Source organism: Charadrius vociferus, unplaced genomic scaffold, assembly GCF_000708025.1.
Source record: "Charadrius vociferus isolate BGI_N301 unplaced genomic scaffold, ASM70802v2 scaffold324, whole genome shotgun sequence".
NCBI classification, from domain to species: Eukaryota; Metazoa; Chordata; class Aves; order Charadriiformes; family Charadriidae; genus Charadrius; species Charadrius vociferus.
Window position 1 is genome coordinate 5304808 of NW_009648041.1, and position 25606 is coordinate 5330413.

Sequence of the window (25606 nt, forward strand, 5' to 3'; positions counted from 1 at the left end):
GATCTGTTTTCCTCGCCGGTGCCTGGAGCTCCCCAAACAGAGACATGTGCATACCCACTGGACTTCCAGCACAGTGATCTGGGAGCACCATGAGATACCTGTTTGCACAGGCCTGGGCAGCAAATCCTGACCATGCAGGGCTCGGTGCACGTGCGGATTACCTGGGCATGCTTCCAAAAGGTCGTATTTGCTGTGTACATACTGTGGAGTTGGTACATACATCCAGAGTTGGCGTGTACAGGAGCATCGGTAATTCTCATCAGGACAAACACAGAAAAAACGTGAACTCTGCCTGACTAAGGTTGTCTTTTTTTTTTTTTTCCACGGGAAAAAAGGTAACCCTAGTGCAAAAGGTGCCTTGTCTTGGAAGATCAGAGCATGTAGGTTTTGTGGTGAGAAATAAGCCAGCGATGATCCTGTATTTGGGAGAATATCTCAAAGCCCAATCAGGGAGAATCCTGCAGATAAACTAAATTAGCTTACAGCACATATAGCAACCTTCTCATGAAACACCAGCTCAGCACAGCAACCGATCTTCCAAATTAATTTCACAGCTATAGCTCACCACATTCCCCTCTCTATTTTTTTTTTTAAAACAAAATTCTTAATGCAGCATGTTGGGGGTTAACACCTTTTCCGAATTTTCTCTTCTAGTAAGCACTACAAGGGGCATGCATCTGTCCCAATAAAATAAAAGGACGTTCCTTCCCCCTCTCCTCCCCCCAGTAACAACTTGTGGACTGGGTCCTGTGATGACCTGCCCATAGGATGAAGCCAGGCACCACAAAAATATATCTACTAGAAATCAGTAAGGAATTTGGATTGTGTTATTTTCCAACAGCCTTATGCTGGTAAAAACAGTTTCCCCGGAGGTCACTCACCTGGGTTAATGGTGATGAATTTGTTATCTGAGGGGTATTCCTCTGGAAATCTGTCCTCCTTTGGAGGAGGCTTTCTTGTTGTCTCTGGTCTTCTTGGGATCTTCCCCAGGTAAAGTTCGTTGGTGAACGCTGGCGGCACTTGGGTGGAAGGGAGCGGCTGGGGCTGAGTGTCTGCTTCGGCAAAGCTCTCCTCCTCAGGACCTCCAGCCGTGGGGGCAATGTTTTGGTTTGGATCTTCCCCCGGTATGGTTTTATTTCCTTCCTCCTCGGCAGTCCGGTTGGGGGAAGCCGTGGCCACATTGGACTCTGTGCTATTGCGCGCCTCTGTGGCCGCTGTCACCCTGTTTTTCTCCTTCTTCTCAGCATCCTTTTCTTCCTCTTCCTCGTGCTCCCGCTCCCCATCCTCACTTTCACTCTTTTCATCCTTCTCCCCCTCCTCGGCTCCCTCGCCGTCCTTCGTCAGCGCCGAGTCCCGCTCTGGCCCCGGGGAGGCGGCAGCAGCGGCCTCGGTGGTGGCCACCACCGGCCGTCCCGCCTGCTTGCTGGGGGCGGCCGCCGCAGGGAGCCGGGTGGGCCACACGCTGCTGGGGAAGGAGGAAATGCCACCACCGCTGAAGCCCAGCCCTGCCAGCAAGGTGCTCGTCACCACTGAGGCCACGGTGGCCTGGCTGCCGCTGGAGGAAGGCCCCATCCCTGTGGCCATGGACACAAAGGAGAAGGGGAGCCCCGAGGAGGTCCAGGTGGAGGAGCCGGAGCTGATGGGAGCCATGTCAGCTGAGGAGGCAGGAGATGCTGTGGGCTTGAGGAGGTCACCAGCAGCAGAGAGGAAGAAAACAGAGAGAGCATCAGCAGGGGCCGTGATATGCTACCTGGGGTCATTTTTCTTATGCTTTTCCCTCCCTTTCCATACACATGCCATTCTGGTTGCTATTCTCTTAAAATGAGAGACTTACACCAGCTGGATGCAGGGCTGAGCCAGGAACGGGACATGCCACAGAGCTACATGGCAAGCCACGAAGGGAGGAAACCTCCCTGCATTTACCACTTCCAAAATCATTATCATCAAAACCATCTTTATCCTTATCTTTATTTTACAGCGGGACCTTCTCCACCCACGTCACCGGTGACTTGTGAGTAACGTTTCCTCTCAGGGGTGAGGAGGATGTAACAGAGTTTAATGAGTTTAGCTGCATTACTCACAGTGCTTTAATCCTCGGAATACATAAGTTTAAAAATACAGCGTTACATAAGGGCTGTCCCAAAATAAGGGCTGTACTGCCAACGTGAGCATCCGCGGCTGGTGGGTCTGCTCTGACAGGGAACTCTGCGTCTTCCTACACACATTGTGAGGGCCTCGAACAGTACTATTTTTATTTCCTTAATTTACCCATCAGCATTATTCTCGTAAGGACTGGTGCTGCAGTGAGGTATCACTGTCATTAGGAAAGACCTGCAGCATGGCCAGCTGGGCATTCGTGAAGGACTTGGAGAGCGTCTGGAGCCCTTCAGCAAGTCACCACCACCTCTACCAGGACCACCAAGCTGTGACACTCATGTATAGACTCAGCTTTCCCCATCCACAGGGCTCTCCCTGGCCACCACCAGCAACCCAGAGCCAGGGCTGGCACTGCCTACTTCCCTTGGGGAGCTGAGAGGAACCAGGGAACGAGCCATGGACTTTCCATCCCCTGCACCCTGCCACTGTTATTCTACTGTCAACCCAGTGCATGAGGGTCTCTGTGCACACATACATATGCTCTATTGGAAATAAAAAACCTTGGTATGTACTTAAAGAACTAGGCAAATCATTCCTGTTCCTGAATTACATGCAGAAAAAGACACTGAAGTGCATTGACTAAGCACAAGGAGTAATTCTGTGGAAGAAGGGGTCGGCAGTTCTGCCCGGACAACCTGACCACGCTCCCTCTCCAACTTACTGAAAAATTTCTCACATTACTGAATTCATCAGGAAGAGGAGCATTAGCCGGAACAGTATGCATCAGACAAGGATGAAAAGGGTTAAATAGGTGCTACTGAACGTTGAACAAAACTGTCAAATGTTTATTTTTGGAACTGAAATTTATAACTTAACAGTATTTCTGCATATCTCTGCAATTCCTGGTTTCAGGCAGGCTGTGTAGTCGAAATGCTGCAGCAAACCAAGAAAGGCTGCTTTCTCACGTTATTTTTGACCAGCTGCAGTCACAGAGAACCTGAGATCTCAGATGAAAACCTGTGCTTTAGAGATTTCAAGCCAAAACTTTAAATAAGCAACTAAACATTCGGATACTTATCAGTGCGAATCCCTAAGGCACTGTGAGATTTGCTTTTTGCTGGCATGCACAGTCTCAAAGCTGGACTGAATATTAAAATTTGACAGCATTTTTTATACATTTAGAATACCTCTATACATCATTGAACAAACATTAATCATTCAAATTCAAGCTTTGTATGTGTTATTTGCTTACTAGGGAGTATATCAAACTGGAGCAGAATAAAATCAGAACCAATGTACTTAGAGTAAATTCAATAGTATGAATTCAGTCTATAAATTTGACTGAACAATTCAGTACACCGGATGCCAAGAAATGTAGGTTATGGATAGTTTATGTTAAATAACCTAATAAGGTGCTTTCAAAACTGAAACAGTGTATTCCAGTTTTTCTGTAAATGTATCAACATTTCTGATTCTGGAATACAAAAGTCAGCTTCAGTGACTCGTTACAGTCTCACCTGAACTAAAATGAAAACAAAGAGCTTGTTAAGGCTTATTCACACAAGAGCGGGTATCCTTAGAGTACTGGAAGAGCAAAGATGCTGTGCGTGCAGCCTTATTCCTGTTGCATATACTTTTGGTCACCCAGTTAATAAAAGAAATTAAATTTATTTCCAGAGTTGTCATTAAGATTACAAATCCCCTCGGTATGACTTCAATAGATATTTGTGAAGATTTTTTAACACTTGATTCTCCAGCGGTCAAAGCCTCTCGAAGCATGAAGGTAGAAAACCCAAAGCCCTCCAAATAGTTTGGGTATGTTATAAAACCTTTTGTGGAGGGTCTGAACAACCCCCTCCCCAGGGCAGCCCGGTCCTGTCGCAGATTTACAACATCGTGCTGCCACCTGGTGGGAATGCCACCCCAAATTACCGTTGCCCGGCCGCGCTCCGCAGGGATTTATGGCCACGACTTACCACTCCTGTTTTCACAATTCTGGTCCCCTCGAAAATTCGAGTAGTGTTAGCTGAGAAACAAAGAACAACAGCGCGTCAGCAGGCTGGGAAGGGAGGCAGAGCTAAAATTGCTAAACTGCTGAATATTGCTACTATAAAATACATATGCGGGTCTCAGTTTGGAGTAAAAGCAACTCTGCTCATTTGGTATTACTCACCTTACTTTGTACTCCTGTGTAAAGACAGATTCTTTTGTCTTTAAACCTGGCAATGCCGGTTTAAGTGCACTGCCAGAAAACACGTGCTCTCCTTCAAACCCAAGTTGGATGAAACATCCTGACTTAAGCAGGAAGCCAGAGCAGGGGATGATACCAGCTTTTTCTGCTCTTATGATATTATCATCATTATTTATTAATGCTTATCTCAACTATAACTATAATCAGCCTATGAAGAGTGTTTTGAAAGCTGAAGTGAATTCTTTTTCTAAGTTAGAGCTTGGGTACAGCCAAAGATTAGAAGGAGGGCTGCTTTTTGGGGAAACATGGAAAGAGATGTAACATCTATTCCCATTGCAGATGTGTGTATCACTTTCACTGCTTTGAACGCTGAGTTAGAGTATCCAAAGGATATCTGGCAAAACTGTCAATAATGATTTACTCTTAACTGTAATTAAATAGGTATCATGGTCAAATTTCAAAGAACTTTTCCATTCTATCACATCTGCCAAAAAGAGGCCATAATGAATTAATATAGAAGTTTCTGACTTCTGCCTGGCACTTAAAGTGAAGTCCAAAACACTGTGCTGAGGTACCATGAAACTGAGAGTTACATATGAAAGATATTGCTTGGATAGGAGATTTGTTATCTGATCCCTGCTCTCCCAGCAATGCTGCTAACACTGTGGCATGATACTGGAACAGAACTAAATTGTGTCCACAGCTTGATATCCTTCAGATGCTAAGTGCTAACAAAGTGGGACTAAAACCTCCACGTTTTCCAAAAATCACACTTAAAAACGCGCCTCTCATTTTGTTCCATACGCAGCATCAAACCCAAGTGACTAAACTCTTTCCTTCACCTTAAGGATTTACATTTTTAACTCTCTGCTTGTTTTGGTTTTCCATTACCCATTCCAAGGTTTATATAACTGTGAACTGGAGTGGGAGGGAGTGCTCTCAGCAGAATTGAATTTTGCCCTATTTAATAAAAAAATAGTAGTAACAGATTCGTAGGAAGGAGCAAAATTTCAACATTTAAAAAACTCAAAAAGCATCAAGTTCTACAAGTCTCAGCTTTACCAGATTTCTCCAACAAACTTAAAAGGAAATCCATGACAAAGGACAGCTTAGCATCTGGTTCTTTAGGTTTCATTTAAATATGTATGTTTTGGAAATCACTGAGGTTCTGTGCATGGTAAAACCTGAACGTCTCCACATGTGGTTGTCAAGGTAGGACTGATCTCCTTTCCTCTTTACATAAAACAGACACTGATCAGACTCACATTCTGCTATAGCTGTGCCTCTGATGCATAAGTAGTCTCTGATGGGTTCGTTTTAGAAAAGTAGTACCAAGAATAGCTCGGAATTCTCCTAAAACCTGATGAAATCTGCCAGCAAAGATGTGTAGGCAAACCCTCATCACTACAAATAGGACTGATAAAGTCACTGGCCACAATCTGAAATTAGCATTGTCTACACGCACTCAAACATCTTCTGAAATCATTCCACACATTCCACTCTGCAAAGAAAATGTTAAACACACAAAGAGTCATAATGCGAAAATATGTATGTGGGTTTTTTTACCTTGAAAGAGCATAGTCTGGCTAAAGTCACTACGCATTTCATTTCGGCAAACTGCTTGAACTCTGAACAGATAAAGGATGTCAGGTGAGACATGGCTAATGATGGCCTTCTGTTTAAAAAAAATAGATGTTATTCAGTTTTTTACCCCCACAGTAATGTCCACGATCAGTCTGAAACATAAAAAGCATTTGGCTAACACAGGACATTTCTGCCATATAAGACAAACTTATTTCTAAACAGAAGGATTCGCTGCTCCCCTGGAAGAGGGTAGGACCAAGGTCAACGGACTTCCCTGGGATAAAAGTGATGCACCCAGACTCTGGTCACGAGAAAGAAATGAACGCACCCCACATCCACTCTCATGACAGTATTCATGCCTGAAAGTCTCTGCTGTCCTCAGAAAAAAATGAACGTACAGGAACTAAAATGAAATTTTTATAGGTGGAGATCCAAGTCCCAATCTGGAATAAGCCCAGAAAAGTCACTGTATGTTCAAACTGACTATTTATTTCACAACAAACTCGCTATGGCAATTTGGTGCCGGTGGCCTGTACAATACGATGGCTCAGCACCCTGCACTGGGATGTCCCTGTGCATTTTTACACCAGAGACACTGCCTTGCTGCCTCGCAGCTACTCTTTTGTGTTGCCTTAGTCCATGATCACATCAGTTCATGTCTTGCAGCAGACAGCACCAGTCACTTGAAATGTGTTTTCAATTTCAAATAAAAGTGTGGGTCACTTGAAATACCAGTGATCTCTTTAGCAAAACACTGTCTAGCTCTGTTTCAAGACGGGACAGCCTAGCAGAGCACTGAAAGCAAATTGCACTTTTCTCTCAAAAAGAGCTTTTTTTTCTTTTGCCCCTAAAATAGACTAATCTGTCATTGCTTTCTTAACCTCCAAGCTCTGCTGCACCGCACAGGGGCTCACTGCAATTTATTTCCAAGCTATCACTCCATCACATCGTCTGCACTTTTAATTATTTCTTTTACATAAAACAGGATGCTGTCAGTGTGCCCACCTCATTTTTGCTGATTAAGGCTCTCCTCCTTATACCTGATTAAAAAAATCTCCCTTAAGAGTGTGAAGTTATGACAAGAGAGAGGTTACAATACATCATAACCTTGGGTGCCTTTCAATAGATTCCTCTCTGATTTCATGAGGCACATCATTCCCTAATGTGACCCAGATAACAATGTCTAGTGGGGAAATTGAAAATATAAATGGAAATGAAGTAAAAGAATCTTCATCTAAGGGAATAAGAGAAGTATTATTGTATAACTGATTGAATGGGCCCAGAGGACTGTGTATTTGAAAAAAAAAATACGATAACAGTCATTAGGAATAACACTCTGTGCTGCTGCATTTTTCATGTGCATATACAATTACTGATTTCATTATTCTAGAGGCTTTCTTTGATTAACAATAAACGGAGGCCTTTCAAACCTGAGTATGTCACTTTGATTTTATATGCAGAGAATGTTAAAGACCGGCACAATACTTGCTTCCACTTAGACAAGAATGACAAGCAGATCAAATCCTAAATGGAGGAGATAGATCGGTGTTTCCATCTTGCTCTTCCCCTCTTTTTCTCCCACCACCAGACATAGGCAGCGCTCGTACAGGCCCACTCCACAATAATCTTCTAGCCCTGACCGTGCAACTCCTACTGCTGGCGGCGCTTACTGCCAGAAACTGCTCCAAAGCCTGCAAGGGGCTGTGCACAGGGAAAAGCCTGAGCCCGGGAGCAGATTTTGGGGGATCGGGCTTTTAATGTGAAAATCTGTGAGCTGGACACAAGCCAAAAGGTATTAAGAGCCTAACTATTTCCCGAGCCAGCTGCTTCTCAGCAACAGTATATGAAAAAGTGTCTGCAGATTTAGTCCTTTATGCACTCACACAAACTATAAATTCACACTCCAGTGTTTTGGGTAATCTGTTAGACAACGCTCAACTAATGCTGAACATTTTCATAGCAATTCTTTGCGAGTTAAACTCTAGCCTGTCTTTAAGGTAACAACTGCTTTCTGCCTCTGCTTCCTTCTACTGTGAAAATAACAATATAAGGATAGCTTGATACATATGTCTGGGGTTGATGCTGTGGTTTTACCAGGTCCTTGTCACTGTCCTTGGTGAAAGTCTTCTCTTTTTCATCTTCATTTTTAGTCCAGCTATAGGAGATCATGTAGTTTATGATCGGAGGGTGGTAGATGGTTTCTGGCTGGTTCCAGGTTACAAGCAATGCTGTCCTGTTCACAGGCTGCACTTTCATGTTGACCGGGGGAGTGCTGCATGCTAAAAAACAGAAGGAACAAATAGGAAGCTCTCCTAAATAAACGAGAGAAAACAAGCAGGAAGAACCGTGCCTCACTCTGAGAGCCATTTTTTTTTTTCTTTAATGCCCTTGCCTACGGTAATAGCTTAGACTGCAATCTACTGAGACCAATGGGATTTAACACCACCTGCAGCTGCTTTCTGCTCTCCAGAGCAAAGGGAGGGAGAGAATCCATTCTCTGCAGGCAGGTTGCTCAACTTCTTCCTCAGCCCACAGTCTCCTGCTCTATGAAGGGGATAAATACTCCGGTGTGCTCTGCAGGCCCCAGAAAGAGTTGGAACCTCTGAAAATGTGACACTATTGGGTCAGTAAGTGTTTTCCTCTTAACCCAGTACATTCTTGCACATGAGCAAAAGTCACTTTATCCGCCCCTTTCTATATGTTTTCCTTCACAGACTCTCAACTGTTTTGTCAGTAACGTATGACCAGCACAGGGAAGAGTGGCACTTGATGGTCCTTGGCCATCTCCTTCTTGTGACAGGCAGGGGAACCCTCCAGCCAGCCTCCGAAAGTTGCGCCTTCCTAACCCTGCCCACAGCGGGGAGGCACAAAGTTACTTCTCACCCAAGCTGAAGTCGGTGCCGACATCTGCACGGGAACAGCTTAACCAGCACGCAAAAATTTGGCTTGTGCCTACTGCAGACACCAAACCCCAAACGTCTCCAGGGAGGACCAAGCCCAGGCGCAAACCCAGCCCATACACCCCAGGAGGAGTGGGGTGCGCTCAGACCACTTGCAGCCGCTGAAGAAAACACTTTTCAAGCCATCGAAATGTAAAGGTCAGGGTACTAATGAAGAACACTAGATGGCACTCATATGCTATCGAAAAAGCGCATCATGCACTTCCCAACTATAGAGTTTAGATTTTTTCGCAAGCTTTAAAAATCATGTTTAAAATACACAATTCAGGGCAGATTCTCACATTCTCTTTCCCAATATAAACTCTGAACCAAGAAAAATCACTTGCAATGATACCTAAACACATGTGCCATGGCAAAGGAGCTGGTCTTTTCTGCCAGGGAAAGTCAAAAGTGTCACCCAGACCATCACGCTGACACTGTTTGCAGAATTATTCTTCCCAGTACGACTTTTCCATTTGAAGCCAACACATTCAGCTTGTTTGCGCTCTGCAGGTACGTAGCTGTGTGTGGTTTTGGCCATTATTTCTCTTCTAAGGAGTCCTGGCAGCATTGAAGGGGAGGAATATCTATTCCTACGCCTGGACTTGCAGGTTGGTCATGTAGCTCTGCCGTTACATTACTGAAATAGCTACAGTTCCTAAATAAAAATGATTAAATGCAGTAAACACCAATATTACCAGTACAATAGAAAAATACCTGTCAAATGCATTTGTGCAGTTATAACTCACGTTTTGCAGCTAGCCTGAACAAGAGAACATATACTGCAGAAATATGCTTGGGCAGGAAAGATCTTTGGTGTTTGCTCCTGCCACAAGTGGTGACAATCTTGCAGTTTTCCCATAGATCCTTCTGCTTAACCCAGAAGGATGATCCAGCAAAGCAAACAGACCCTGCAGTACCTCATATTGTTGACAAAACAAATATGAGTTTCTATTTACACTGAGTTGAAGGGACTAAAATGACATTCTGCTGGCAATGCCGCAATGGCAGAAGCAACACCTCGGTCTGCTGCCCGCAGACCCCTTCCCTCCTGGTCTCTGTAGGGAGCCCGCAGAGCCAGGGTGCCACAGAGCATGGCATGAAGGTGGCCAGGACCCGGCTGAGAGGGCACATCTGAAAGTAGTTGCTCCTGTCACTATTTAAGAGCTTCCCTATCCTTGGTATGCCTCTCCATGCTCACCTCTTCCCGCTGAGATAGTGAGATCAATTCTCACTGACATCACTGTTTATTGATAACTGCACCAATAAATCATAACTGCCCCCTTTGAAGCCCTTTGTCATCACAGAATGACAAAACGCCAGGCCAGCCTTTATCCCTCCACCTAATCAAACCCTAGCAGAGACAGGAGCCCAGGGTGAAGGACTACCCAGACCTAGAAGTCTTATCCAGTCCTCCTCCTCCAGGAGGCCATGAAGAGATTTATATATATAAAATAATCACGTATCAAATTGTTTTAGAAATAATTCAACCAGGTAACCTTCATGAGAGACAGAGAGGTCTACCTCTCTGCAATACCCCTCTGAACCATGGCCAGCCAGCTGTTTTCCAGACAAAGACCCCAAGCCACCCTCGGGAGAGGGGACTGTCACATCCTCTTTTCCATGCCACTCCTTGCCACCAGCAAGCTCATTCAGAATGCCATTCAGAACAGCTCATGCCAGAGGAAAGAAGTGGGTATTTCCCAAGGGTAAATAGGAGCCTCACAGACTCAAAGTAAGAAGACCTTCCCTGACCCTCCACCCTGATCCAAGAAGGTCATGAGCACTTTTCAGCAGCTGAGTCCAACGACTTCACCGAGACAAGTTTAGACGAAGACAAACCTCATTCACAGCCAGCTAAAGGTGACTGAATTTACAACACTGCCATTTCACAGTAAATATCACAAAATTTTCATGACTTAGGATGACTGTGTTCCAGTTACTCCAAGGCACATTGCAGTACCTGATGTAATTAAGGAATAACCAACCTTTTCTGTTCAGCCGCTTTTTTGGTTTTTAACAGATTATGAATGGGCAAAAAAGAAATCTTTTTTTATAAAATGAAACATATGGTTTTATTAATTTAACCAAACCTGCTCAGGACACAATGGAATAAAAAAACATTTGATCCAATAATTCAATTTGATAATTTAATTAAAGTGATACATAATAACATAGCAAATGTCTGAAAGGCAAGAAAAAAAGTGTAATGATTTGACCATATATAAAACAGCTGGCATTTTCCAGAGATCTAATTTTCCTTTCAATCGTTGGTGTGCCTTGCATTTTTGAAAGAAGATAGAAAGAATTGCAGGTTCCTTGGTTGTTTTTTTTTTTAGATGCTGAAGAACCTCTACTGATTTTGCAAAATGTGCAGCTGAAGGACAAACAGAAATGCAGGAAGAGGTTGCAATAGGGAGGGAGAAGTTTGCATCTTCCTCTCAACTGAATCAGGACACACTAAAGAGAAACACAAGCTTTTCTTTTTCTTTTTCTTTTTTTAAACCAGGCTAAATAGGCAAAAAATCCTGTGAATTCATGATTGCTTGAGCAAAAAAAAAGAACCAAAACCCAACAACCAGCATCATTTCACACTGAAATAGCATTTCAGCTATTTTTAGAAAAAATATTACTAATATTGCCTTTTAAGTTCAGATCCTAAGGGATAATAAAAATATTGGGGGGGCTTTTAGGATGACTTTCTGTGGCGTAATGCAATACTGAGCTGAGAGATACCAGAAATGGCCCTGTGAAGGTCTAGTGGGACACCAAAGCTGCTACGTCCTGGCTAGCAGACCGCCCCTGCCAGGACTCCTGGAGGCAGAAAAGCTTTGCTGAGGCCACAGGTCTACATCTCAGAGGTGCTCAGTGTTTGCAGTACCAGGGGCATGCCCGGCAGTAGGCAGCGATGCCCTGAGCGTGGCACGCCTCAGATCTCTTGGAGTGGAAAAAAAACAAACCTTCACTCTCCTGTCAGGAATGACCTGAACTGAGAACCTGGCAAACACGCTGGCTCCTGCCTTATGGAAAAGTTCTGCAGCAGAGGGAGGGTGGCGCGGGTGCATCTGGAGGAAGCCCTCTGACCTGACACGGGGCAGCCTCAGCCGGCGTTTCCAGCTGTTGGCCATGTGCGGGGCTGTCTGTGAGCTCCACACAGTCTTTTCGCTGCAGATCAGCCCGCCGGGGAAGGCAGGGGGCAAGCCAGCATCTTGGCTAGCTTTGTCTTTCAGGGCTCACTCAAGCCTGGAGAAAACCTGTTTGCCGCTCGCAGACAAATGTAGCGTGCTCGTACAGTCCTAAGCGTTGGCCAGGCCAGCCATACAGCAGAGAATTATTTTCTTCATGTTAAAAACATTCCAATGGGCTGGAACAAACAAAATTAATTTAACAACTCTGCATTCATCTCTCCCATAATTTGATTTGTATGTTGTATTTGGCTACGTAACCTCCACGAGGCTTTCCTAACTGAAGCCTGATAAAGCTTAATCCAAAAGCTCCTGGCAGCTCCGTTTCAAAGAGCTGAAAGAAAAAAAGGGGGCTTATTGTTTTGCAAAAATTAACCACTGATATGAAGATACACCCATGAAGATACACCACGCAGAAAGGGCACGTAAAAGAACATTACAGCTTTTTTTTTTTTTTTTTTTTTAAAGCAGCCTACATTTCTCTTTCAAAGACAGAAATGCAAAACCAGCCAAACTTTCTGGGTTTCATCATGCTTTTTGCATATGCTACCTGCGGTTATAAAAAGAGCTATTTAGGGAAAGTTAGAGAGCGCATAAAAAACATGTATTTGGTTATTTCCTGTACACCTTCCCCTGTAAAACAGGTGCCTCATATGATGAATCCAGTGGCACTGGGCTCAGAGGGATTTATAAAATCCTCTAAAAATGTTCTAAGTTAGCTCTTCCATGCATAAAAATGTCACCACTTTAAAGGCAGTTATTTCTAGCTGTGCTATGCCCTCTTTTGGAAAATACCACTCTCTCCCTCCTGCTGCACGTCTCAAAAATGCGAAATTGCCGTTCCTCTCTTCAGTACCGTGGGATACACGTTGTGTGATGAAACCCTGACAATTTTCAGCACAGCAAAGCAACATGCCAGTGAAGTCCCGAATCCCTTGTGGCGAGGTGGGCAGGGATCTTCTAAGGCAATTCATATGCGGAGGGAGGAAACATCAGCATCAGGATGTGCCCATAGCACATTCCTGGCTCAGGACTGCTCAGAGGTAGCTAAAAGACAGGGACACGGCTCTTGTCTTGCTCTGGGAGGCTGCTCCTGGCTGTGAGGTGAGAGGGGCTTCACTTCTCCTCCTTTTTCTCATATGTGTGGGATGAGTGGCAGGAAACAGCGTTTCTCCCTTACAAAGGAGGAGCACAGAGGATGGTAGATGGGGCATTTCTTCCTACGTGCTTAATAAGAGGGAAACTGAGAGGTCGGTACGGGGGTTTCATGCCTTTCTTCCCCATCAGGGCGAACAAGTTGGTGTCAAAGCTCTTGGGGAAAGAGGGTGTTTCTTTCCTCTCTGCCCCAGCACTGGGAAGGAGCTGGAAGGGCCAGTCCTGCTGGACAGAGGGATCACTTGCTGCTGTTGCTGTAAGGACACCCAACTCAGCCACAAGTTTCCCTCCCAGCTGATTTCAGAGAAGCCTGAAAACTGTCATCAATTCCGGTGCCATCGGCAAAACGCTGCTCTGAGTTCACTCAGCTCTGCAGCCCCCAAGAACCCGGCTGCAGACAAGATAAAAGTGATGCCAAGACAGAAGGGAAGAAAAATACTTTCAACTGTGTGTATCTGTACACGCATGCATATATAGTCCTTCTCATTATTAGACCCTCAAACTTCAAATAAGCCCTGAAATGCAGAAATACGGGTTATACCGCAATGAGAAAACTCACAGCTGGTTTCGGTGCCGTGCCATCGGTGTCATGGTAAGGGAAGTGATACGGTGCCAGACTCAGCTGCCTTGCATTGGCGTGGCTGAGTGGAGATGCCTGGGAAGAGACTCCGATCCCTAACAAACAACAGTATTCTTTGGGCTGTCGGATTCAATCTCAGAGTTCAGCAAGGGCTGCGCTCCCAAAGGATAACAAATAGACTACGAGGCTCATATGCAGAGACAACACAGGCTTTAATACATAGAAAAGTGCTAAGAGGCATACTTACAACATTTTCCCCCTTCTCCTTTTACTAAACGTTTGCAATTTTTTTTGCTTTGCTTTAGTGTACATTGTTAACGTCTCAGAGTGCTTATAAATGACATTATTAATATATAAGGATAATTGCTTTAAAGAGAAGCACACATTTTTCCTTTACCTTTGCCTGCACTTTGCCAGCAGGCATTCGCAGGCTCCGGAGCATGCCGTACACACAAATATTTGTGTTGATCTCCTTCAATCCACAGGCAGAATGTAGCTAGGAGACAGACTATTTATCTTCCCTGCTCTTACCTTCCACTATGCTTCAAACAGACAGGGCTGTTTCTTAAGGTGTGAGGGACACCGACAGCCACCGCGCCTGTTTTATGAGCCCTGTGAAATAACCTCATAGGCAACCCGGCGCGTGGGGCACTGCCCAGGGAGGGGGTCTGGGCAAGCCGAATTTCACCCCTCTGCTGCCCGCCCATTTCCTGAGGTGAGCGCACAACCGGCGTTTGGATTCATTCCTGGCATGGCGTGCTTTGGAGCGTTTGAGTTTCCATAGCATCACAGCAACAGACCCTGTTTTACTGCAAGGCATGGACTGTGTGTTTTACTACGCTGTGCTTGAGCCCAAATATTTCATATATTTCACAGATACCGTTACTCCAGCTGTGGCCCGAATCCTCAGCGGGTGCAGATCAGCCTTGTGCTGTCAGATGCCATGCTGGGCTAAACTGATGTCCGCCAAGGATCTGCCCTGCAAGCGTTGTGTCTATACTGCACACATACACATGTGCACGCAGAGGGTGACTTGTGTTTAAAACATACATCTGTGTCCTTATTTATACAGTGCATTTGATGCAACACGTGGGATCCCATTCAGTGGCGCGTGCTGCCTCAACACGGGGAGAAAGGAGGAATTCCTGCCAGAAGGACACGAATTTGCCATGTTAGCCAAGCCGCCCGTTCCAATGTCCTGGCGAGGGTTGCTTGGACCGGGGGAGCATAGGAAGAACAAGCCAACAGGGCTGGTAGAGCATCCCAACACGTGCGTGAGGAATGCCCAAAATCAGACCAGGAAAGCAGCTTCTCTTTCACAGCTTCTGGAGGCTTTTTCCAACACAAGGGATGAGCTGCAGGCACTCATGGTCCAAAATACCGTCAAGACTGAAATTAAAATCAGTACTTTTGCTGGACCAGCAGGTAGGCAGTGCAGAAAGGAATTCCCTACAGGCATAGATGGAATAAAGCATCGAGCTCCCTTACAAGTACTCAGCTCTTCCAGCTTTGGTGGCAGCTGTGAACCCAAATCATACTTAAACTTTTACACTGAATTCCTCTTGCTTTTTTGGTTTGGGACCTTTATAATCTCTAAACAAGTGCAAGCAGTTACTTGTTGTTTACTAATAAATGTACTGGTAAGCTGTCCAGTGCATTCAGGCACAGGAACATGCGCTGCTCCCATTGCAACCACCCAGAAGTTACTACAGGTGAAAACAGAACCCTGCAGAACAGAGCCACTGCGAGGGGAAGCATGAGACCGATGTCAGGTATATGCACCACAGCTTTTTATACCCGATTCTGCCTCAAAATGGGTCAAGGTTTTTTCCTGAAACGCTTTGCCCGAGACTCTTGCGAAGGCAGCACCCTGTCCTCTCCTGCCTACACAAGGACCCAGCATTGCAGAGCAAGGCACGGATAAAATGGAAGGGATGAGATATGCAGAAGGAGAGCACCGATTTCTGCCTAAAATGGGATTACAGCAGGTACTCGAGGTGCACGTCAAAAGAGACTCCGGCAGCAACAGGTGAGTACATGTACTTGGAGCACTGGGGCACAGTGCAAAGAAGATGCTGGGCAAGCAATTAGCAGCACGGTGTTACCACCCTCAAGCACAACCTTTCGCACTCAGCCAGTCTGCCGCACCAACAGAAATCCTAATAACGATACACAGATTCATCTGCACCAGCACACTGTAGTAGGGCACTGACCTGATTAAAGGGGAATGGAATCGGGAAAGGATAATCTTCGTCACAAAATGAAATAAAAAAGGAAGGTAGGAAAATTCTAGTTATCTAAGGAAACTGGGAAGGAGTTGTTAATTTATGAAGAAATCTTCCAAGATTCTTCCAAAGGACAAGAACAACCAACTGCAATGGTAAACGTATTGTAAATTAACTTTAAAAGGTTCTTGCTTATTTTCATTTTCCCTAAGATATTTAAAGAAAATAAATAGTTATCATTTTGTTTTAGCAATCCCAAGTTAAGATTTCAATAATGTATCACTTTAAATTTACATTTACTATGTTGTTGTTTTGGATAGATTACACTTATTCTGACAGATTATTTTGTGGGCATTTAGGTTTGACTAAAATACATAAACATATTCTGCAAGAGTAGAACTTTTCTGCTTCACACTCTTTTCGGCCTCCCAGAGAGAACCCGAGGGCATGAAGAGACTGCAAAGTTGTTTTGAGAGAGTCCTCATAAAACAGAGGCGTTTAGAAAGCAAAAACAGATTACTAGGAGTAATAACAGAGGCTATAAATGAGACAACTTGTTCTCATTCAGAAACGCTGCCGCCGATGCTCTAAACTATCTGCCTCAAAATGATGATGTCACTGCATTGAATCTCCAGAACTTTGGACGCTGCGGCAGTGGAGACGCACTCCAACGCAAGGATGCCACGTCATGCCGAAAAGACAATACTTTCGTGGGAGGCCTTAGCTTCATTTCTGGTGTCAGAAGCCGTGAAATAGCGAGTATGAACTAAACTGCTTTGCTTGAGCAGTGCTGTACCTTTGATTGCAGGTCGATGGATGGAGACGCGCCTCCAGTGCGAAGCATGTGGGAGGGAAAATCCAAATATCGTCTATCCACATTTTAGTGGCATTAAGTTACAAGGACTTCCAAACTGTGCATCACTACCACTTAAAAAAGAACAGTAAGGAAAACGATCGCCTGTACACTACTAGAGAAATGTCCCAGCTGTTAATTTAGAGTCCAAAGCTAAGTAAGTTTTACTAGAGTGAATTTATGACTGCTCATTATTTAACTTAGTCTAGGATCATAATTAAAGATGGTACTCTAAGGCGAATTCCCACTGATGGGAAACAGCATCATTTGAGACTCCAGCAAAGAGTAATCAGACACCTTTGGGGAAGTAATCAGGCATCTGTGAAAGAAAACTCTGATGTCAAGAGCCCCTCACATGGGATGCTTGTTTAAGTGTTGTGAGGCTTGCAGCACGTTTAATGAGACAGAAAGGTTAAAGTTTTTTTTTTCTTTTCCCCCAGCGTTAAAAAACATAAAGAGAAAGAAGTAACATTTGATGGTCCTAATCAGCAGCAAAATAAAATGGGCAAATATGGTTGCACATGGGGTACAACCTACAACAAGGAAATGAAACACCTTTTCCTCCTGAGTTTCAATGCCTACACCTTTACTGAAGAAGGTAATGTATTGTAAATACATTTCTGCTTGATGGGACAACCTGTGAAAGTAGTAAGGAACATGCAGACTCAGGTCCTTGAACTGGATGGACTTTTACGTAAGAATTCTGTCTATTTGTCCCTGATGAGCAATGCACGCTATTAAACTGATAATTAGGAATCCCTCTAGCAAAGCTGCTTGAAAGCCACCCACAAAAAGGCAGGAGCACAGTACGTGATGTGACAGAGCAACACAGTCCTGAGCCACAAAGGACAGGCCAGAGAAGAAAGGAAGCAATTTTAACAGACGGTCATGTGTGAAAACTCAAACACTGCCACTGTCACTGATACTTACAGTATCTGATGAATATTTTACAAATATATTCCCAGTTTAATATGCCTGTACAGAGAACCTCTAACTTTGCAAAACTTTATATAAATCAGTACTGTAACACTGGTGAGCTCTCTTGTTAAATTTTACAGGGCTGATGTTCCGCATGAGTTAACAGCACCATCCACTGCCTATCTTGAATCTCTGAAAGTTTCATCTTCTTAAAAAATATTGTTGTATGATGGTTTATCATCAATCCACCAGTTGCTAAAATTACACAGCTGAACAGTACTTAACCTGAATGGTATATTTCAGAAATAAGATATTTAAAGATGATCTGTAAGGTTTCTTGAAATAGCTCCAGGGTCAACTTAAGAATTAAGCTCAGCTCATGGGCTGTGATTCAGCAAAGGTCTTACGCGTATGCTTTTACTCCAGGCACACAAGCGGTCCTCAAGAGAACTGTTTTAAATCAGCTTTTGCCAACAGGAGGAAGGAATGAGATAATAGGACCAAAGAAAACTCTTCTTGCTAAATACTAACACAAAAGGAAAACTGCAGTTTTCACTCCCAAGTGAAAAATTAGCCCTCTACACTATTTCAAAGTAGCTAAAATATTGTCACCAAATTACAATCAAAAATAAAAAGCAGAGGGAGAGGAGAGTAGCTGCAAAACAGAAGGCTGGGAACATTTGTATTGGCTAACAAAATGGATCCAAACGCACTGGCAGTTTTGGTTTACCTAAAATAGCCTTTCCCAGAAGACATTTTATTTACCAAATGCCACTACTTACAGGGCTTTGCTAAGGAAATACCCAGAGGACTGGCATAAAGTGAGAAATAGTTTTCCTCCAGTGTATCTGCAGGTTATGCTACTGGTCACGGTTCTGTGACCCGAGATAGCTTTGATAGCTGGGGAAAAGACATTCCTGTTTGGTGCCAAACTGTTCAGGATAGCACGTTTGTCAACGGACAACTGCAGAGCTGCATCGCTTTGTGCTGATCTGAAATTCCCTATTCACCAGGGAATTCTGAAAATTATTCTGAACATTATGCAAATTGGTCTGGGCACATTTTCTTCCAAAATAAGAAAGGCTTACATAACGAACGCTACACTGTTTTCTAGATTAGCAGCACTGCCCATAGACTTAATAGAGTGTGACAGAGGAAACAAATTGCAAAAATTCACACCGACAAACAAACCCAAACTTCCCCTCCAGAGCTGAAGACCATCACAAACCATATCACCTTGCAGTAAGTAAAAGACACATTTTCGTGACCTTGCCTTTTTCTACAACACACAAATCTAAGCACGGGGAGGGGAGGCAAGAGGCAACATGTGACAGCCATTGGTCACATTGCTTAATGCGATGTGGAAAGCATCGAGATGCAGCCATGAGGTGTGCAGAAGAATCTGCATAAAATAAATTTGTTATGCTAACCCTACACTCTTATATTTGTATGCTAGGCTGTCTGGCTGAGGAGAACTCCGTGCACTCGGCTCCTCGGTACTTTTGCATGAATGACACTATATAAAGAGGTACTGTATTTACTAGCTGAATAAACAATAGGTTTTGCTTTCACTCAAGTATTACGACTTCAACTCATTTTATTTATATGTCACTAGTTCAGAATGTGCAGTGGACCAGGCACATCATCACTGTTCACCTTTGTCAAAGAAGGGGCCAGAAACATCCATGTGTTATATCTCTGGAACAGCTATAACTCATGCCGGTAACCTTTGGAGGATATGCTACAATCCATTTTGTGTTAGCAACACTGCAGCAACCTATTTATTTTTAAGTTCATGAAAAAAATGCACCTATTTTCAGTGTCCCTTGTCGTGTACACAACCCAAAAAGTGACAAGTTGACAGAGCCGGTACAAAAAGACTGGCTCCCCAGCCATTAGCCTCCGATAGCAAAAGCTCAAGGGAAAAAAATCACTGACTAGCATCATCCCTGGCTTTAGATGGGACGCTGAATGTTGTCAGGTCACGGGAAATGCATGGCCCCCACCTGAGGGTCTCTGTTGAGCATGTCGTAAGCTCAGATTCCCAGGCAGGTACGAGCACAGAGCATTACAGTACCTGGATCTGATGAGAGATGACCCAGAGAGAACCTGCTCTGGAAACCAGTCCCCAAGCACGTAAGGTGCCAAGCACCCAGGCACCAACCCATATAAACGTGGACTAATGGTTGTGCAGCTCCCTTGCTCCTGTAGACTGGCTCACATCATGTTCACTACGCCATGTGTGCTTGGTTGAATCTGAGCCTTAGAGCTCTCAAAGATCAAAGTTCATGTGAATCTTTCCAGTTATTTAAGCGCTTCTTCAGTACCAACACTTCCAACTTCAAGATCAGCCCATTAACTACAGACCTTAGCGTTTGTAATGCTTTGTCAAAATTGTGGGTTTTAGCTGTTTACTATGGGGGTGAAAATCACCTAAAGTATTTTTATTATCTTAAAAAACCATCCAGCGAGGCGAGGAATATGCAGGCATGTGGCCAAAGCAGTAAAATCTTCTTGAATATTATACCACATGTACCAGAGGTACCTTGGCTGCACTCAAAATAAAAACTAGCCAGTTTTGTCACTTTTAACATAACGTAACCTATTAACTTTCATCACTGTTCTGGGTAAGTAATATGTACACAGGATATAACTGAAGAAATAAATATTGACACATGTTGCTGTTAAAACACTGATTGAAAATTGCAGGCCAGAGCATCAGAGCGTAGCAGGGTTTCTTCATTCCCAAGATCTCCTTCTCACTTCTGATGTAAATTCTCCGTCCCAAGGCTGCCTTTAACGTACATGAGGTTTGTGTACGTGTATATTACATATATATCTAAATAAGCACGCTCACAGAATAACGAGCCCTGAGAAACACACTCTTCCAGCACCCTCTTGGGAGGGTGAGGTTGCTGAACGCAGCTGTTTTCATGATTCACGTCCTCTAAAAACTACGCTCTCTGTGCCTGGCCAGGTGAAAATGCCAGGTACGAGAGGCGAGCTTGTAAATCTGCTTAGCTGCTTCCTTCTGGCAAACTGCCCCTCTCTTCTTTACCTCTGCCCAGAACCGGTTAAGCACCAAGCACTTCTCGAGTCTGCAGACTGGGAAGCACGTGTCATTCCTCCTACCTATAAATAATACCATTCAATAAAATAAAGGCAAATAAAGGTAGTAAACGATATTTATTTCTAGTCTTATTTTATCCGGTACACATTTCTCTCAGAATTTTTCATGCGCTCTTCTAGCCAGGGCTGTCTGTGCCAACGCAACCACTGCAACCTCCCTCCCACCCCCCTCCATCCAGCTCATTATCCAGTGTCTGACAGAAGCAAGCGCCAGCTGCTCTACAAAAAGGCACATGAAACACTTCAGCAAGACATTAGAAAATCACCTGCCTATGAGGAAAAGGATTTTTTCCCCCTGTCACTGTTACCAACAGATTGATAAAAACGTTGAATTAAAAGGTTGACGGTTCTTCAAAAGTCTTGTTACTGTAAAAATGAAACCCATAACCACGTCTGGATACTCTATTCCCATTCAAACACCCGATGAGTCAGGCTAATGGGGCTGAAATTTTACCTCTGACATTGTCCCTCCACGTTTCCCTTTTGTTGGGCATCTCTAAGGCCCTACAGCCAGTCAGCAGAAACAGGGACATCACCAGTTTGAGACTCGCATATTCTGGGGCTTTATTGCCATGGCACCTTGTGATGGTGAGCTTCACAGGTAATTGCAGGCACCCACAGGATTAGTTAATTTATTGACATATACCAACAAGGAATGCCTGCATAACCCGCATTATTTCTTTGGTAGCTCACAGCTATCCTCGACACCATTTGACGACAAAGTAGACCAAAAACATTCTCCTGTTAGTCAAGCGCAAAATTCGTAAGTGTAATCTACCTTTGGAAGCTTCTGTGCCGAGTGGATTTTCCAAGATGTCTGTCATATCTTGGCTCCAAGCATCCTTCACAGCAGACTTAGACACCTTCCTGTTGTTCAGGCTTTGCTGTGGTCGGAAGTTATTCCTCAGGTACTCCACGGACTTGACGTGGTCTTGCTGCTCAGTGGTGAATATGGAGTAGAACGCCTCCAGCTGATGGCAGCCATCATGGCAGGGGAGAGAAAGGACATTAATTAGAAAAACAATGTGGTGCAATCCGGGTGCCTGATAAGAAAGTAAAATGGCAGGAAGCAAAATGTTGATGCCGAGACTGATAAACCACATGGGAAGTCAGGCTGCCCACTGAAATCACTGCCAACTGTCTTATCTCAGCACAGTGCTTATCCTGTCCAACAAGGGAGAGGGCCTTCTAGCAACCTGTGGACGTCTGCCATGGGCAAGGAAACATTTGCCCTTGGACCCCCTGTCTGGAAGGATTTCGTGTGTGACACTGCCATGCCAAACCCTCCTCACCGCTGGCACCACTTCGTTTCACAGCATCGCCTCAGAAAGTGCTTCCAGGTCGTTCCACCCCAAACGCCTTCTCCAGCACAGGGCAACGCTACCTTATCTCTGAATACTTTACCAAGTTTAGCTGCTGGGCTAAGCTTCACAGGCAGCTCTTGCAGCTCTTCCACAGGAAGATCACCGCAGTCGTCACACCTTTATGGGATGGACACCCAAACCCACGAGCTGGCGTGCCCAGGAGCAGGTCAGTAGCAGAATGGAGCTATCTCAGGATGTCCAGCTCCAAGCGCCCTGACCTCCCTACCAACCACAATTCCCTCCGATACCTAACTTTAGGGTGAGAAAAAAATAACACAGAATAAATTTATTTAGGCACAGTTAGCATATACTCCTCTGGGAATAAGTTTCCTCTGTTGGATTCAGATCTGAGCTATTTTTAATAAAATGTATTAACTTGTAAGAAAGAACTGTAATTGGAAAACTTCTCTGTTACTTTGTATCTCAGTATTTCTTAGAAAGAAACTTCTAGCAAACTAAGGTGAAAATATTTTCAGCTAATGTTTTTCTCACAGCTATCAAGGTCAGTATAGCATTTACTAACAGCTTGTTATCATTCAGGTCAAGAACCAGAATTAGTTATGTTGCTGCCGGAAAGACTGAGCAAGACAGAGCAGAGAAGGATTCAGTCCTGATATTGTTTACATCATCAATTACATATATTGATTGTATGGATTTTGGGAGCACAGAATCTGGCCCAAGACTTTAAAAAGGGACTTGAATTACACTCATAGCTTAATGACAGGTCACTTCGAAAGCTACACCCTTTTCATTAAGTGCATCTGCTCTAAAAGCTACAGAGAAGCGTGTAAGTGTCCTGAAACATGCAACTGATAAAAATAATCAAAGGAAGGCGTAACAGAGCAGTTAAGTATCCTCCACTGAACCAAGAGGCACTCCCTACCATTATTTAATTTCCTTTCAAACCAGTAATCTGAACCCTGCTTTGCTGTTGCTGCCCAGCTCACCCAGTCTGCTGGGCTTGACAGTCCCAGTTATTAGGCTTCTCTGATCCCCGGGGCAGAAGTGAGTCAACTTTTACACATTTCAATTCTAAAAGTAAGTCCCCTTGGAGCGGGTGGTGCATTGAACCGGCTAATGGAGATATGTACAGGAACATTAGGCCTCGGAGCAGCACATGGATAGCAGGAGGGAGGAAGGATGGACCCTCACAGCACTAATCCTGAGTTTGGCAGCTCTGCACTAAAACACAAACCCACAGGGAATGAGTCCCACTACAGGCAATCACCTCCGCGATAACAGCACAACTCAGGCTTGTACTTTTTAGCAGTAGCTTCCCCCTAATCACAACTACTTTCACTGTACAAGCAGGGAAACTGAGGCAGGGGGACAGCAGGTGACCAGCAGGGAGGGATGACAGCCAGTGACCCAGCTCAGGTACCGCTCCCAACCTCCCAGGTTCTCATGCTGGGATTCGGATTGTATTTTTTTTTTTTTTCATCTTAGATGAATGCCCTCTTCTCTGGTTGTAGCTGCAGTTCTCTCTCTGATTCTTCAGAGAAACATCTTGAAAAATCTTGAAAATCATTTTCTAATTCTTAGCAGAAGCCCTTCAGAAGCACTGATGGATGGGTTAAAAAAAGGGGTAAAAGGACTACTGTCTTACACTTTTGTCTTAAGAAAAAAACCCAACACGTGATCCTGCTATGCCCTTCTATGAAAGCACAGACCAAAACTCTTGTGAATATTTACATATCTCTTGCACTTTATGCACTGGAAGTAGCTTCGACGAAGCCAGCTAACAGGGCTTAAGGTTACTTCATAAAAGCTCAAGAACTTGGGTAGCAACTGCTCCTCTGAAGTCAACTCTCCAGGCTTACACTTCTATGACATTAATTGAATTTTTAAACTTTCAGAGAGAACTTTTAAAATATTTTCTTCTGCCCTGCTACCTTGGGGACGTATAATTGCATTTTAACAACTGCCAATTCAAATATGATTTTTAACCTTCCCCTTTTTATGTGTTGAAGTACATATAAGTCATTTCAACTTCATTTTTACTATAAAAATATTATCTACCACAAATGAGAAATTAATTTATCTATAGCTGCCAGAAAAAAAAAAATAATATAAGAACTGCAGTCAAGGAGCTACATTACTGCTCTTCAAGGAGTACAAGAGCTCCTGTTCAGAAGAAGAAATGAAAAGCTGTTATAAGACTATTGTAGATACAGGAAAACCTGATCTAAAACTCCGACTCATGTAATTACAAACCATTAAAACCTGATGTGCACAGTTTTCTAAAGGTTGGATATACAAATGGCAATTAAAAATACCGAAACCGTTGTAAGCACAATGAGATACTCTGAGGTATGCGTTACGAGAGATAATGCCATGCTTTGGGTCATTGAATGCACTTAGCTTTACAATGCATCTGCAGGGTGACACAGCTTGTCCTGTTTTGATGTCTAATTATTGGGAAAGATGACGATGATGGAGCACTGAGAATAAAATAGAGAAGCCTCCTCAAACGGACCACTTCAGTACTGTCCTTTTTACAGCAAGGTATTTTGCACAGAAGCAAGGATTTAATTGGAACAGCAACAAAGCTTAAACAATATCACTTTCCTCCTCTGGGATTACAGGCTGCTTCACGGGGTTTGTGATAAAGAAGGTTAAACTATGGCAATGGATTACGTTGCACTGTTTCTGTTAGAGGAACAAATAATAATCATAGCAATGGCAGGGTGGCAGGCTCTTAAAAATACACCCATCTAGAGCTGCCAAGGGGAAGAATACCATTATTTATTCCACATGTGTTGTAGTATCAATGAAAGTCTGTCTACACACAGAATTTGCAGCCCTTCAACCACACACGCATGCATAAAGCAGCACAATGCCAAATTTTAAAGGCTTGACTTGGCACAGTTACTGTTGTACAGCACAGGAAAGAAGCTATGCCAGGATAAAGTACCTTTCTACCATTAGACTGATGGCCGTAATTGGTATTTACCAGTCTATTTGGATTTGTTAAAAACAAAAAAACCAAAGTGATGACCCACCTGGTGCATACACAGGGTATAAAACTGAGCGTGGGCCAGGCCTCGCAGCCACCAAATAATAAACAGTAAACGTATTGATGTAGTGAAAAGCTACAAGGGATTGCAAGTATCCTGCGGGCAAGGACAGAATTCAAAATGATCTCGACAATCAGAGAAATAGCCTGAAAAAAAACAAAGGGTCCGATTCAACTGGGACCATGTGCAAAGAGTCCCACGCTTCGGCCAGAGCCGCGGGCTGCACGACCGCGTGATGTGCTCAGCACGGCTAGAGAGCGCTCCGGGGAAAGCCTCCGGCAAAGGGATTCCTCCTGACCGGGAGCCGAACGTGGGCAACACCGTCACGCTTTTGTGAAAAAGGCAAAAGAACGCCAGCATGGATGGCTG

General features: G+C 44.1%; 1 protein-coding gene across 1 annotated transcript in view; it reads right to left on the reverse strand.

The window, feature by feature from the left end:
- The window catches only part of PTPRG (protein tyrosine phosphatase, receptor type, G), a gene marked incomplete at its 5' end in the record, with an annotated part of 318517 nt that overhangs the window by 75768 nt on the left and 217143 nt on the right, over nt 1-25606 (reverse strand). Inside the window, 5 exon segments of the mRNA XM_009883627.1 lie at nt 882-1680; nt 4074-4123; nt 5855-5963; nt 7967-8151; nt 21635-21827. Coding sequence (XP_009881929.1) covers nt 882-1680; nt 4074-4123; nt 5855-5963; nt 7967-8151; nt 21635-21827 — 1336 coding nt within the window.